The following is a 16144-nucleotide window of genomic DNA, read 5'->3' as shown; positions in this document are numbered from 1 at the left end:
TCTTTTACAAGGAGGATGTATTTATGAGTTACTTACCTATAAATAAAATAATGAAAGATAATTTTGAATGAACTTATTCCTACTGAAGGACGATTCCTCTAGGCAAGTGCCCATAGGCCTAACTGGGTTAAGTTAATAATGCCTCTTCCTCCTTCTCTTTCTCCTCTGATCAAATGAGCCAATGAGGATTGGCAAGAACCATTCCATGGAATTACAAAGATAAGCTAACCTAACAGATGTTAAATTATCTCTTCAAAGGGAAAAATACTGGTCAATGGCTCAACAGAAAGGGAACCAGGGCTGCTTACTTTCGGGCAATGGTGGTCACACGGATACGTCTCTGGGTGCTGGAGTGTTGATAGTGGGTGACAAACTGGATGGCACCTCTGCCTCCTTGGGGGATCGGGGCATTGTGCTGCAGGGCAAGAGACCATAGACTTCATTACTACTACAGGCACGACTCAAGCACAGTCACAGAGCCCACTGTGCTCTTCCTAAAACAACTGAATGGTACACTTAAAATCTGGGCATTTCACTGTATATAACTTTCACTCAAAAAACAACAACAACAAAAAAGAATCACATTCAAATAAATACTGAACTCAAGTTAATGATATGCCATGCTAAAGTGTTTGTGGATGAAACACACTGATAACTGAAATTTGCTTTGAAATGTATCAAAAGTAAGGTGGATTAATGAATGGATAAGTATGTGACAAAGTAAATACAGTAAAATGTTAATTACAGATTGATTCTAAGTGGTGGGCATATGGGTATTTACTGTATACGTCTTTTAATTTTTCTATGTTTGAATTTTTTAAAATAAAATACTGCAAAAAGATGTACTCAAAAATTCACCAACACTATAATGGCTGGTAAATGCCATTACTCTTCTGAAGACCTTATCGGTTCAACAATAAAGTGAGAAAAGAAATCACTATCCTCCTCAGACAAAACCCTGGAATTAAAGAGACCATGCCAGACGGGTACCAGGTCAAACACAAGTCCAAAGCAACATCAGTTTGCAGAGAAAGAAACTAGAGGCTACCAGCCTGGAATAAATCAGAAAACACAACACTGAGACATGAATATTTGTAAAGAAATTCAACTCACCTGATTGACTACTTCAAAATAGATGCCAACTGTAGATGTGGGATCCAGGCCACAGATTTTCCACTGACTCGTGCCACCGACACCAAGCTCCTAGGGGTGAGAAGAGGAATTAAACAAAAAAACAAACAAACAAACAAGCTACTCCTGTGGTTAACTGCTGATGAAAAGTACTAAGAGAAGGGTAGGCCACTTAGAATTCTCATTTCAAATGTAAATCTAAACTTAACTGAAGTAAGTACAATTATGGACCAAAATAAGGTTTAATATTTACATTTACAGTACTTTAAAATTAATTTTTTATACTGGCACTCGTCAATTTTCATTAAATCACCAAGATATATTTCTACACACACACACACACACACACACGCGGTGCATAACACTGAAATCAACTGAAAGAACCAAGTCAGGGTTGGGAAAGAAGTAAATAGAAAAGAGAAAGAATTATCTGCTTAACTTGAAGCTACATATAAATTCTTGGTAAGAGAATTGAGATTTTCATGGTATGAGGCTGCTTTTTATGGATTGACTAGCTGAATGCTCCCAGTGATAAATATGATGTTCACTAAAATGTGAAGAGTATCCTGTTTTAAGCATGCCATCTAGAAGAAAAGGCAGCAGGTGTCCAAAATACCTAGAATCACCAACAAAGACCACTGGACTCTGAAACATAACATCTACCATTCTAGAGATAGCGAGTTACTCATTTTAACACATCTCATCAAAATGAGGAATACCATGCTAAAAGGTAATGGGGATCATGCACTAAGGGAGTCATGATGTTTCTTCTATATTACTCTGAAACTACCCCAAACTGTACGCCGTAAGTTGAGTACAGCTAATGCGAGTCTGGTCTATGAAGCCACACTTGGAGCCTATGTAACTGGCCACAGAACCAGCAAGTTCAGGAAGGTGATGGTCACAGAGGGAAGGGAAGATTCTTTTTTTTTAAAGATTGTATTGGGGAAGGGGAACAGTGTGTACTTCCAGGACTTTTTTCCCAAGTCAAGTTGTTGCCCTTTCAATCTTAGTTATGGAGGGTGCTGTTCAGCTTCAAGTTGTTGTCCTTTCAGTCTTAGTTGTGGAGGGCGCAGCTCAGCTCCAGGTCCAGTTGCCATTGCTAGTTGCAGGGGGCGCAGCCCACCATCACTTGGAGGGAGTCAAACCGGAAACCATGTGTTTGAGAGGACACGCTCCAACCAACTGAGCCATCTGGGAGCTCAGCAACAGCTCAGCTCAAGGTGCCATGTTCAATTTTAGTTGCCCACCATCCCTTGGGGGAGTCGAGGAGTTGAACCAGCAACTCTGTGGTTGAGACCCCACTGGCCCATGTGGGAATCGAACCGGCAGCCTTCGGCGGAAGGCCAGGAGGAAGCTCCAACCGCCTGAGCCACCGGGCCAGCGGGAAGATTCTTAAGGTAAATTACATAGCAGCTCTAAGGTGGCGAGTGGGAGGGACACACTCCATTTCATCAGTATTTCCTAAGCAAGATCATGAGACGGATGGATTCATGGGTATTCATCTTCCCTTTTGATGGCCTTTTCTAAAAAAAGCAGGTATCACCTGGAAGAAGAGCTAAACCCAGGAAAAATGGCAAGGAAGTTGAAATAAAACTTGCATGCCTTCCTTTCTTGTCTTGCTAACCCCTTCTCCTGAATCTCTCTCCGTACCTACCAACTCCATTTTTAATATACGAAGCTTTTTAAAGTTTCAAATGGGGGGATCAAGGGGTTCAGAGTATGCCACCCCAAAATATGCCACTCTCATGTAAGAATGATTTTGAGCTGAAGGCAATTTAAAAAAAGCAGACACAAGAAAAACTCTCTATCCTCCCCTCTCTATCAGGAAAGACAGAATTATTATGACTAATCACCAAAGACAGTATTATATGCTTATCAGCCCAGAAATGACAATAATCTACAGAACAAACCTTGCTGAAACAACTGTATCTTCCATTAGTTTCTCCATATAACTACTTTCTCATAATTTGACACCCTAGAAGCTCCAAGTCCCTTTCCTCTGTCTTGTCACTTTTCTACAAATTTATTGTTCTTTATTAAGATAAAATCCCATATATATAATCCCAAATTCTAACCACCCCTTGAAGTTATTCATCACTGAGTATGTACGTGTGATGTATGTATGTGTGGTGCACACATTAATAAACTTGTTTGTTTTACTCTTAATAATCTGTCTTTTGTCAGTCTACTGTGCATATATAATGTGCACTTTATTGCCTAAAGTTTTGAGGGGAAAAATAAGGATGCGCATTATACATGACTAGTACTAATTCCGGATCTATACAAATGTTTTTAATTTTTTTATTTATGCTTATGAGTTCAAAGTGTAACTCTAGAAATCAATAACAATATCAGTATGCAAAATAATACCCTAGAATATGATAATCGGTTTTGTTGAACTTACAACAAACTTGCAACGATGAAGAGTTCTTGGCCTTCTATTATATGTAAATATCGTAAATTTGTTACCAGTACATAAAATTTCTTGTATCTTGTATCCGTTCTTGTGTTTTATAATTATTTGTTACATAAAATTTCTTGTACCATAATACGTTAAAAAGCAAATGCAACAATTCCTTCATAATACAAAAAACAAGTACCTAAATGTAAACAAATAAAAATTTAAATTAAAAAATTAAAACAAAAGATTTTCACTAAAAATTTGGGCCAAAAATGTGGGTGCGCATTATACGCTGCAAAATGTGGTAATATGCAGAGCCCCAGCCAATGAAGTTAAGATGGTTAGAGGAAAAAAGTTTTTTTTACCCCATACAGCTCCAAGGGCCAGTGTGACACAAACCCTCCATACTTCCAAAACTATACTCACTAACATACAAATTCCTTACATGAGCATTTACCCTTCCTTTATTGGAGGAACTATACAGATAGAATTAGGAAATCACCACTTTATAATCTTCAATGAAATACACTGATTCAGTAAGGATAATCAATGGATGTTGAAACCATTAGGTGGAAGGCTATTGATAAACTAGATATTCACACTGTGCTATAATCTCATTCAACCAATTTCTTGCTAATGGCAAAGGGGAAATGTACCCTTATAATGGAAAGATACTGGGCAGTCATCATCTCCACCACGCGACCTAACTCAGCTCCATTGGCACAGGATGATGACCAAATCAAAGTGCCTCCTGATAAAACACAGCACAAAATATGCAGATCACTCAGGAAGTATGCTGGACAATACGAAACCTAACTTTCACTTTATTGGAAATACAGGAAGGACAGAAACATGTTAAACACCACCGTGAAGAAACAATCAGACACATCGAGAATGTGGGATACTCTATTATAGAAAACACCTGGCACTGTCTGTTCAACAAGTCAATGTCATTAAATGAAACAAAACAAAAAACAACAACAACAGGAAGACTATTCCAGATTTAAAAAGACTAAAGATAATACTAAATACAATGCTGGTTAGAGGGGGAAAAACCAGCTACATAGGGAATTTGGGGTGAAATTAGGGAAAATATGGATTAGATGTTAAATGATACTAGGAAATTGTTTTCTTAGGTTTGATAACGTGGTGGTAAACATCCTTATTTTTAGAAGATGCATACTGAAGTAATAAAGATCGTCATTGAAATCTGCAACTTGTTTTCAAAGGTTCTACAAAAACAGATCATAAAACAAATATGCCAAGTAGATGATAATCAGATAGATTAAGCAAACGTGGCAAAAAAATGATGACACTGCAATTATGACAAAATGTGAAGAATTACTGACTAAATGGTGGGTATACAGGAATTCATTATACTCTTTCTAAACTTCTCTGCATGTTTGAAATTTGTATTTTCCTCCTTTTTGCATCTTCCATCTCTCATCCAAAAATTTCACGGCTAGTGCCCATTGGATACTAGAACAGTTAATCAGTTAGTATTAACTCATAAAATTATCTTCTTAAACTACTTCATGAAGTCTTCATTAGGCAGATTTCAAGGCTACGGAAAATGTTTTGAATATGGCAGCCTTCCAAAGCCCTACCAGGAAATAGGGGTACAAGTCCCTTAGGACACTGGAGTAATGAGTGACTCATCAGATGAGCTCTGGGACATCAACCTGTCTCACCCAGGGACTACAAGAATGTCCTCTCAAAAAGCCTCGCTTCTGTCAACTTCAACAAAAGTTTTATTCAAGTAGTCACTAAGTGAATGTTCATTACTGATGAAGACAGAGATAAAATCTACTGTGGCCTTCCACTGTGCCAGAAACTGGTCCATGTGCTTTATCTGAACTAACTCATTTAATTTTTGTAACAGTATAAAGAACAGTACTATTATTATCTCCATTCCCAGACAGACATGGATTCCCAGACTGATTAAGTACCTTACCCGGACCACACGGCTAGCCATGGTAAACCTGTGCACTGAATCCACGTCTGGCTCTATAGTCCACCCTCTTGTTGAAGAAGACAATGAGGGAAAGACATGGCTATAATAACTCCATCCCAGGCCTCCCTGAACCATTGGTTTATCTCTTGGCAGTAGAAGTATAATCAGAGGAAGCAGACCACCAGCAAAGCCGCCTCATCCTCTAGTAGTAGCTTTGTTCACATATATTCAAAATTTGTTACTCAAGGAACATAAATGTCTACATATACAAGTGTTGTCCACTGCCCAACCAACTCAAAATGGTCCATAGGAAGCGAGACAAAGGTATCATCTCTAAGGGCAACAAGTACACAGCTTTATGCCTGAAGGATTTTGTTGACTGCTTATCTTGTACTGAATAGAACACCTGTGATTCACTGGCACAGTGACTCAAGCATGGGTAGTGGGGTGAGGGGGACCCTTCTCCATGTCAGTTCTGACCCTGAGCAAGATACTTAACCTCTCTGAGCCTGTTTCCTCTTCTCTTCCTCTCTGAGCCTGTTCCATTTGACAGATAGACAAATGGAAATGACACAACCTCTCAGAGTTGTGGTGATCTTTAGCCCTTCTCTTCTCAACAGACACATCCCAACAGGTAACACAATGCAAGGTCATCACACTCCAACATTTCTAATAGGCTAATCCCAGGGTCCAGGAAGTGAAGACGAAGGAGGGAGTTTTCCTTACATTTTCTGACACACACGGTCCTTTCACATTCAGAGACACACAAGGACCAATGGCTCCTGCAATCTTCAGTTCCCGAGAGGTCTAAAACAGAATTACACAAGAGTATAAAGTTACAAATCACTGAGAATTACTCTCCTCTCGCAAAGGCCACAACTAAAGCATAGAGGAAAAACACGGCAGCATTATCATTCCACCAAGAGAAAAGCCCACATGGATTATGGTATACAAACGCTCTTAGAAAGCTTTTTCAGGGCCACTGTGATCTGATTGAAACTTCAGTAAAATCCTACTGCAGAAACTGTATTATCTTTGTTCCAAAGATGACGTAGCATTTTCAACTTTGAAATTATTGTACACATAGAAAATAACAACTTTATCAAGAAATACTACATCCTTTTCCAATTTCATATACATAGTCATAATTATTTATAATTTCTAACCAGTGAATATACTGTCTTGTGTTGCTTTAAAAATACTTAATTCATGAACTCCAACATAATAACATGGCCATAAACAGACTTAAACTTTTAAATCGGAATTCATTTCAGCAAAGTCCATTCCTCTTCATCTTAAAAAAAAAAGACAAATTCAACATCTGAGAATGTTATTTGAAGTTTAACCTAGATGATTTAATGATCATCCCCAATTCTTTAAGTAATTAATTCCAATCCTATGTTCTCCCAGACCCTTGTAATGCTTTCTTAATGACTTAGAATCAAGTACGTAGGTCTATCAGGCCCCATACAGAAAAACAAATACCAGACTCACAATCTGCACTATCTTAGAGCACTCTGGCTAGCTTTCAGGCAGGCACTAAACATAAAGTTCTGTACGTGCAGCGGTCCATATCAATAGCTGGCTGACACTCCTCACTGCGTGGCTGCCTGTGCTCAGCCCACCACCCCTCCTAAGGCTTGTTGTCATAAAGCAGGACAGAGCAGAGCCTGCAGAGAAGCCAGACAACCATTTGTTTAGAACATTAATAAATATACAGGCCGTCCTCAAGAAATACAGGGATAGAATGAATATTCTTTCTAGGGAACCTTTTAATTTACCTTTCGATGCCTGTGTCTAGCAGGTTGAGGCTTCCAGAAGTCTGACTATGAAATAAAAACACTATTTTTCAATTAAAGTTTAAACAATCTATTGTACCTTTACTTCCAAAGTAGCACCAAATGCCATTCTGAAGTCTCCATTAAAATCTTTACTAAAAATTCTTTGGAATGTCTGCTTGAAGAGAAAAGTGTTGAAAGAATCTCCCATCACCATGTAGCCTCTAGGAAAGGAAAAAAAGTGAACATTTAGGATGACTGAAAGCCATTCAGATGCTCCCTCAGTATTTATAAACAATAATTTAAAGACGAAGAAGAAAAAATAAATCATGTCCATAAAGATGCTACCAACTTAAATGAAAAACAGCAAGTTCAATTTGTACTTAGGAAAGACACTATTTTTAAAACATTAAGAATTGAACAATTTACAATACTTATTTTTCTTGATCAATGTGGTAGTTATATAAATTTAGAGATGACAAAATCTCATAGAACTATACATACACATACACACAAAAAATGAGTGCATGTAAACACTTGTGAAATCCATGTAAGGTCTGTATTGTGCCAATGTCAATTTCCTAGTTTTGAAATTGTATACTAAATTTATGTAAGATGTTACCACTGGGAGTAGCTAGATGAACAGTAGAACAGACCTCTTTGTACTATTTTTACAATTTGTGAATCTGCAATTTAAAAACAAAAAAAAACAAAAAAACCCCAAAAGTTCTAATCAATAAACCCACAGGTACAAGTTTGATAGGTCATCATAAAGAAAATAAACATCTCCAACGCTTCTCACACTTCTTTGGTATGGGAAGATACCCAGGCCTGTGGGAAATCCTTTTCAGGTAAATTCATTGCCTCAAAATGTTAAATCCTTGGCCTTATATGAATTATTTTTTTCTAGTTTATAAACGAGTATCTACATTCATCTCTTTTTGAAGTTAGATAAAAATATTGTTCAAAATTGCAGCATTTCATGTATTTAGGGAGATGAGCACAGCTTGATACGTGTTATACATCTAGCTGCTGATCATTAAACAGGATTAGAATTGGGAGGAACACAAGATTACCTGATCCAGCTACCTTAGAGTGTCTAACTCCTCCACTGACAGTGATTGCTACGTGGCCCCAAATATCCAACCTCCCCACCTTCCTTGGTCATGGGATCCATGGCTTCCCAGAATAAAGACTATATTTCTCAGTCTGCTTTGCATGTAGCCGTGTGACTCAGCTTTACCTACTTAAAGTGGCCATAGTGATTTGGCAAGGAGGAGCCATTTTCATGGGAAAGGACATGTACTTCTTCGACCCTTCCTCCTTCCTCCTGCTGTAACTTGGCTAGAGCCCAGCTACCATCCTGAACCACATCTCTAGCACATTAAGGTAGTGGAACAGCATGGGAGCCTCAGCCCCTGACAATGATGAAATCAATGTATCTGCCCTGCTGCCTACCTCTTAATGTAAGACCCGGTTTTATATAACATAAGAATGGGTCTTATATTTTTTCCTTTCCCTTTTGAACTGAAATGCTCAGAACGGAAGATGATATAATGGCGATAAGGTATGACTAGCACCAAGGAAATCAAGACTATGACTTTCTTTGAAGACAATCCAGTCCTGTGACAAAGTCTAGGATCACCTTGCCTTTGTTGGAAGTCATCCCAAACTGCTGGCTCGCTTTATTTAGGTGAGCTATCAACTAAAATCTCTAAATCTTTTTTTTAAATGTCACTGCTAACACATTTCCCTGATACTATATTTGTGTAAAAGGTGATGAGATCTAAATACCAAGTCATTCAGGAGTCAAAGACCTCACTGAGAATCTCTGATGGAAATGATAGTCCCTCTCCACAGAAGAAATAAACATACACATAAGCCCTGGAGTACACACTGGGGGTTGTTCACAAATACACTAAAGCTTTTGTGTGGATGCTCCAAGTCAGGACTCCTGGAGGGCACTTGTTAGCAGTTCACCTGATTAAATGTGGCTCACTGATACAACTAGTGTCATTTGAGAGTCTGTCACCTAGTACGCCTGCTGCTCTCCAAGGAAGCTTCAGGTGACTTGGATTCTGTCTGCTACCTTCCCCTCTTTACTTAGTGAGGACCAGCAGCATCACCTGTGAGTGTCGAAATGCAGAATCTTGGACCAACCCACAGCTCTCCAACAGCGCTTCTCAAGCTGTTCTGTGCACACAAATCACCTGGGATCTTATCGAAATGCGGGTTTTTTTTGATTTGGTAGGTTCAGGGTCAGACTCAAGTTGCTGTGTTTCCAACAAGCTCTCAGATGAGCTGACGCTGCCTGTATTTGGCCATACTTTGAGTACTGAGTGTCCACACCAGTGGTTCTCAAACTCTGCTCTGCATGAGAATCACTTGGGGAACTTTTAAACAATGCAGATGCCCAGGCTACAACCCATGCTAATTAAGTCAGAATCTCTGGGAACAATACCCAAAGCAAGAATAGTTTTTGAAGTTTCCCAGGTGATTCTGATGTGTAGCCAGCTTCAGACCAGTGCTGCACATCCATGGTTCCCATACTTTTCACGTACATCAGAATTCCCTAGAGAGCTGGCTAAATCCAACTGCCAGGCTGCAGCTACAGAGTTTCTGATTAAGGACGTCTGGGGTGAGGCCAGAGGATGTACACTTCTCATCAGTCCTCAGGAGCCCCAAAAGTTGCTGGCTGGACACTACCATACTTTGAGAACCGTGGCTCTACACTGGGATCTGTGCACATGATTTGGACTTAGGCTCTAAGTCAGCACACCCCACGATGCAGCCTCCAGGCTTAGGGTGCGCTTGATGTTAGTCATGAGGAAAGGTCACTAAGCCAAGTGAAGGGTCCCCTAATTGCTCTGGCATTCAGACCCCATTTTCCACCTTCTCACAAGGAAGTGCCATGCTGAAGACCACATATTCCATACTCTGATATCTATAGTAACTCTAAGAAAGAAATGAAGTTACTCTGATATGATGTTAGTATTGAACCCTTGAGACCTCCTGCTTATCACCGTTTCTTTTTCCAGGAGGCTCATACACCTTCCCAGTCACTGAAACCACAGCCCGAAGCTATGTGAAAGCTTATCTAAGTCAGCCTTTCCCACTCCTCTAGTTCCATCACTTCTCCTTCCCACGTTTCCCAGGTGTTCGCTATCAACATACCCAGTAAGATTTGTACAGCACTTCATTTCCAAAAGTCCAGTTTGATCCAGGGCACAAGCATAAATATCAATACAGTGACCATTTGTAGCAGTTCGATTAGCAAGCATCTCATAATGCTGTGAACAGAGGAAAACTATCTTTATGAAACAATAACATTATTCACTAGGTATGCCTTACTATACCAAAGGGATGAAATCAAATACAGGAATACAAAGATAAGATTTTTTTAAAACATTCAAATAAAATTAAAATCTAGTTTTCAATCTCAAAACATTTCTGGCAGTTTTAAGGCCACCCACTCTAAGGTCTCAGAGTTGAGGCAGTAATTTAACAGCAGTCAAGATCTGCGTGGTCATATAGGCAAGAACAACTTCCTGACCACAAAGCAACTTGCTGGCCTCAGCAAAGCAGCTGTCACTCCATCGCAACCTAAACCCAGCACTGGGTTACCACAACTACAGCCTGTATGCAGGAGCACCTACCTTGGTTGCCTTTTTCATGAAACGTGCATTATCTTTCTCAATATCATGCCAAGATCGAATAGGAACCTTTAATTCATCTCCAACCACCATGCCAGGCCCTTGGGTGGGGGGACCCCCAGTAAACAACATAATCCTGGCTCCCGTGTTTGGAAAAGTGCCCTAAAACAGTAAATGGCAGCATGTTAGAAGCATACAACCCCACCTCAAGTATATTTCTGTTTCCCTAAAAAATACTACAAAGATGAGTTCTCATCAGTTGTACTAAATACTGATGATACTGCAGAGTAACATAGATGAAAGTGCAGAGAAGCAGCCCGTCTCTTTCAACCTTAAGGCTTTAAATACTTTTATTAATTTACTGTGAGCACTTCCGATTGCCATAATTGCTTTGTGTTTCTCATTAACACTTTTGGTATTTTCAAAACATTGAGGGGTTCCTTCAAGGTGGATAATAATGACTGAAGCATTTTCTGTTAATAGTCAGTTGACTTAGGTCGCAACTGATTTTCAAACAAGACCAATAAACACAACTTCTGAGAGCAAGCTTGCGTGGTTTGAGGGATCCCGGTAAATTCTGAGTTACCTCCAACAAGCCAACAGCAATTGACAAAGCAACACCAGTGGATCGCAAAGGTCTCTTCCCTTGAGTTACAGGCCATGGGTCCTTCTGCAGCTCCCCAAGAAGGTCAGTGAGGTTCATGTCAATCTTGTGAACAGGCTGAAGAAATCTGCATGATTTTAAACAGACATATCAATCCTGGTTCAATAAAGTACTCTGGTCTTCACCTTTAGGTGACACAGTTAACTGCTCTCCAAAATAATTATTCAGAGTAGAAAAAACTTGCAATTTTTTTCTTCAAAGTTATCTCATAAACAAAACAATTCAAAGCAATTTTATTCAAGAATATATTTCAAAATCTAATATACAACAATTTGTATAAGTAATATGGAAAAAAATCAATTTAAATAGGAGCAAATCATAAAGTTCATTTATGTAGACAATCTTCATCAATCTAAAGATTCAGTTTGTTTCTCTTGAGCCATGGGAGTAATAGAGAGAAACACTGGTTTCTGACCAGAGTACCAGCAAGTCACAATGCATTTTATCACGTTTGCTAACTGTTAACCTGGCCCAGGACAGCCCCTCAACTTGCTGAGTGACATAAGTGCTGGGTTTCAGGTTTATTTCAGGACACCCAACAGAAGCCTTTTCCATTTTCTGTTTTATTGATGAATCAAAAAGTACAACAGTCATGTGTCTAAGAGGAGGGGAATAACTGAATACAATGGTCTCAAAACCTTTGTGATGATACAATACTAACAGGAAAAGCATTCTGAGCAAACACACCACACGTGTATGTGTATATGTGTATGTGAATGTATATATAATTTATATATATTTACACAGATACTGATGTGTTACATACATTATTAAACATTAAATAATGGTTAGCCTTAATCATTTATTTTTCCCCCTCTAAAAATAAGAAACTGAAAGTTCTAACATTTTTCTTCCCTCACTCCAGTGGATTGCCTCGCCCACTACTGTATGTGTAACACTCTATGTTGGTAGCTTACCTGCTAGAAACAAAAGGGTGCTCCTGCGGTTGAGCAGGTCTTGCTTGCTGCATGGACACGGCAGGCTTGGTCAGGCCCAGCATATCCTTAAAAAAAAAAAAAAAAAAAAAAAAGACTCACTTCCCATAACAATGAAAGTGAAAGACTAATTAATTTTTAAGAAATACCCTTGTTCCTGCTTGTATATAAGCAAAGCACAAACCTGTATTTGCTTTGCAGTTAAATCCTTGGTCCCTCGGAATACGTAACTTTTGGAGATTCCTTCGCAGCTGAGTTCATGAACCTGCACCATTCTCCCAAACGTGATCAAACCCACCAGAGCGTCTGGAGGAAGGAGACTCAGAGACATTTGTAGGGATTCTTTAAGTGCTTGAAGGTCATCATCCTCTAGGCACGTGTCAACCACATAGAGGAAGATTAGAGGGGACTGTGGACCTCGCTTTATGAAAAGAAAAACAACATAATAATCAATATACAAATAGATATATCCAGCTCTTTTTAAAGCAAATCAGGTATATAAATAACAAGTCTTCATCTATATTTACTGTCAGAGGATAAGGACATCTAAACAAACCTCTACTTACCTTATTAAATGACAAGTTCTATTAAAACAAACTAAACGTAAGAACTATTTGTATCCCACAATTTATTCCATTTTTCTCAAAGCCTTCTACATGCCGCTGTTCCAGGTCCTGGGAAACACCAGCGAACCAAAAGAATAAAGATCCCTGCCTGCTTCAAGTAGCTAACTTTCTGGAATGGAGCAGGTAAGAGGGATTGCAAATGCTAGGAGTGGTGGTGGTACAGGACCAGGTCTAGTATTAAATGGTAGGTCAGGGCAGCCTCATTAAAAAGGTAACATTTCCGTATAAACCTGGAGGGGGAAAAAGCGGGAGTAATACAAATATAGAAAAAAGAATTCTAGTTTGAGGAAAAGCTAGAGCAAGGTCCATAGGCAGAGGCATTGCTGGCATGCTTAAGGCAAGTCAAGAAAGCCCATTTGGCTGAGTAAGGACACTAGCAGAAATGGAGGTCAGAGTGGTAACACAGAGCTGGCTCACACAGGGCTTTGAAAACTGCTATTCTGGGTGAATAGCTACTTAAAATAAAATATAAGTAGGCAAGGGTAAAACTAGGGAGAAGAGTTAAGAGACAACCCCAGTAACTCAAGTGAGAGGTGGTGGCTGGCCCAGAATAGGGGTAGTGGGGAGAAAGAAGTGGATGGATTCTGCATAGATTCTGAATATAGATAGACCCAATGGGATTTCCTAATGAATTAGATATGGGATATGTGAGAGAGAGAGAGAGAGAAGTCAAGGATGAACCTAAGGTTTTTAAGCTGAACAACTGGAAGACAGAGTACCATCAACTGAAATGGAGAAGGCTGTGGAAGACAGGGTTTAAATTTAATCAGTACTGCCTTTTTTTATAGCCTTCTCCCACCACCTGCAAATAATGCACACCATTCTTTAGTATTTAAGGATCTTGCTGCCCTCACAGCTTTATATTCCCCAGACATGTAAGGTAGATACAAGACAAAGCACTTAAAGAGAAACTCAGTATTATGCTCTTAAATGTGAGACAAAAAAGTTACCTGTATCACGTACTCAATTGTAGAAAACTGGGGCATCAATTCAGCGGGCTGGTTCACCTCAGATATGCCTGCATAAGCTGGAGGAAACTGAAGAGAAGAAAATAAAGCCACGTTTTATTATAGATGAGAGATATTTACGGTATACCTTTATTTTCCATTTATAAAAACAGTTAATGACAATATATTAATTCTGAAAACACAATATATGCATTACTAAAATACAAAAACCAAATTTAAATTTTATAAACCTGCCTTATATTTGTGTCACATTATAACTTTAAGTGCAATTTTACATTATATTGTAACTTGTAAATGATTAAAAAATGCATTATTAAAAGCCATTTCTTAAGTGTTGTCCTACAAATTAGGTGCAGAGATTTTCAGCTGTCTCATCAATAGTCTATGTGGAAGACTAAAGCTTTTATTTGATTTTATCATTTTAGCTATTATCAAAAATACATGTTCACTATAGAAATTTGACAAGTACAGTAAAATACAAGAAAATAGAAAGAAATCCTCACAATCCTATCACCTAGTGGCTATTACTGTCAACATCTTGGTATATTACCTAAGACTTTTCTAAAGTACAGCTCAGGTTGTTGTATATATACAATTTTGCAACCTGCCTTTTGTGCTTATCATGTCATAGGCATTTTCTTTCATTTTTAAAACTCCTCGCAAACATTCTAAATTTATAGCTTTCAGGTTGATTTTTTCCCCTCAAATTTTTTGTGGTAAAATACATATAAATTTCACCATCTTGATCTTCTTACTGTGTATAGTTCAGTGGTCTTACATTCATAATGTTGTACAACTGTCTCCACCATTCATCTCCAGAGCTCTTTTCATCTTGCAGAATTGAAACTCTGACTCTATTAAATACTAACTCCCCATTATTCCCTCCCCCAGCCCCTGGCAATCACAGTTCTACTTTCTGACTCTGTGAATCTGATTACTCCAAATACCTCTAAAAGTGGAATCATACAGTATTCATCTTTTTGTAACTAGCATATTTCATTTAGCATAACATCCCCAGGGTTCATCCATGTTGTAGCATGTCAGAATTTCCTTCCATGTTAAACCTAAATATTCCACTGTGTGTGTGTCTGTGTGTGTGTGTGTGTGTGTGTGTGTGTGTGTGTACACCACATTTTGCTTATCCGTTCATCATCAATGGACACCTGCATTGTTTCTATCTTTTAGCTATTGTGAATAATGTTGCTATGAACGGGTGTGGACAAATACCTCTTTAAGACCGTCAGATTTTTTGGGTATACAGCCAGAAGTGGATATGGTGGATCATTTGGTAAACATCATTAAGCATCAGGGATTCAGTGATGTGAAGCATCTTCTCATGTGTTTATTGACCATCTGTATATTTTCTTTGGAGAAATATCTATTCAAGCCCATTTTTTAATTGGGTTGTTGTGGAGTTTCAGGAGTTCTCTATTTATTCTGGATATGAATCCCTTATTAGATGTATGATTTGCAAATATTTTCATCCATTCTGTGAGTTGCCTTTTTACTCTGTTGACACTGTCTTTTGATACCCAAGAATTTTCACAATAAATTTTATATTAAACACATACATCAATTCTGAATATACTAGGAGGTAGAAAGGTTTAAGATTTGTGTATACCTCTGAATCTCACATGGAGATAAATCGTGAATGGTATCTGCTTATAGTTTCCAAGCCTACAGTTATCAACTGTACATTATTCTTTTCATCACTGAACTTGTGTGCTATATCTGAGACTATTAATTGTAATTATGATCAAATATATGAATAAGTAAATGCATGTTATTAACATCTTAAGATCTGCTAGAGCACTGTACGTTATGTTGGGTACAATTTTTTTTCTAACAGCTTTACTGAGGTATAGTTTATATACCATAAATCCACCCATTTTAAATGTACAATTCAACGGCTTTTAATAAATGTACAGTTGTGGAATGATCACCACAACCCAGTTTTAGAACACCTCCGTCATAGGCACAATTCATTTTAAAGAAGTCTCTCTTGTCATATGTGAGCTCCTTCTAGTTTAG

The 16144-nt window shown here is 38.5% G+C and overlaps 1 protein-coding gene across 4 annotated transcripts in view; it reads right to left on the bottom strand.

Moving 5' to 3' along the window:
• Positions 1 to 16144, bottom strand: part of SEC23B (SEC23 homolog B, COPII coat complex component) — a 40359-nt gene that overhangs the window by 19854 nt on the left and 4361 nt on the right. For all 4 annotated transcript variants that reach the window (XM_081034392.1, XM_081034391.1, XM_081034393.1 and 1 more), the window contains exons 4-13: positions 14096 to 14182; positions 12704 to 12940; positions 12502 to 12587; positions 11507 to 11651; positions 10924 to 11082; positions 10442 to 10557; positions 7368 to 7491; positions 6216 to 6296; positions 1114 to 1203; positions 309 to 415 (exon numbers count right to left, since the gene is read on the bottom strand). In XM_081034392.1, coding sequence (XP_080890518.1) covers positions 309 to 415; positions 1114 to 1203; positions 6216 to 6296; positions 7368 to 7491; positions 10442 to 10557; positions 10924 to 11082; positions 11507 to 11651; positions 12502 to 12587; positions 12704 to 12940; positions 14096 to 14182 — 1232 coding nt within the window. The remainder of the gene's footprint in view (positions 1 to 308; positions 416 to 1113; positions 1204 to 6215; positions 6297 to 7367; positions 7492 to 10441; positions 10558 to 10923; positions 11083 to 11506; positions 11652 to 12501; positions 12588 to 12703; positions 12941 to 14095; positions 14183 to 16144) is intronic.

Source organism: Rhinolophus hipposideros (genome assembly GCF_964194185.1).
Source record: "Rhinolophus hipposideros genome assembly, chromosome: 22".
Classification (NCBI taxonomy): Eukaryota; Metazoa; Chordata; class Mammalia; order Chiroptera; family Rhinolophidae; genus Rhinolophus; species Rhinolophus hipposideros.
The sequence above is the reverse complement of the archived record's forward strand: the minus strand, read 5'-3'. Positions and strand labels throughout refer to the sequence as shown.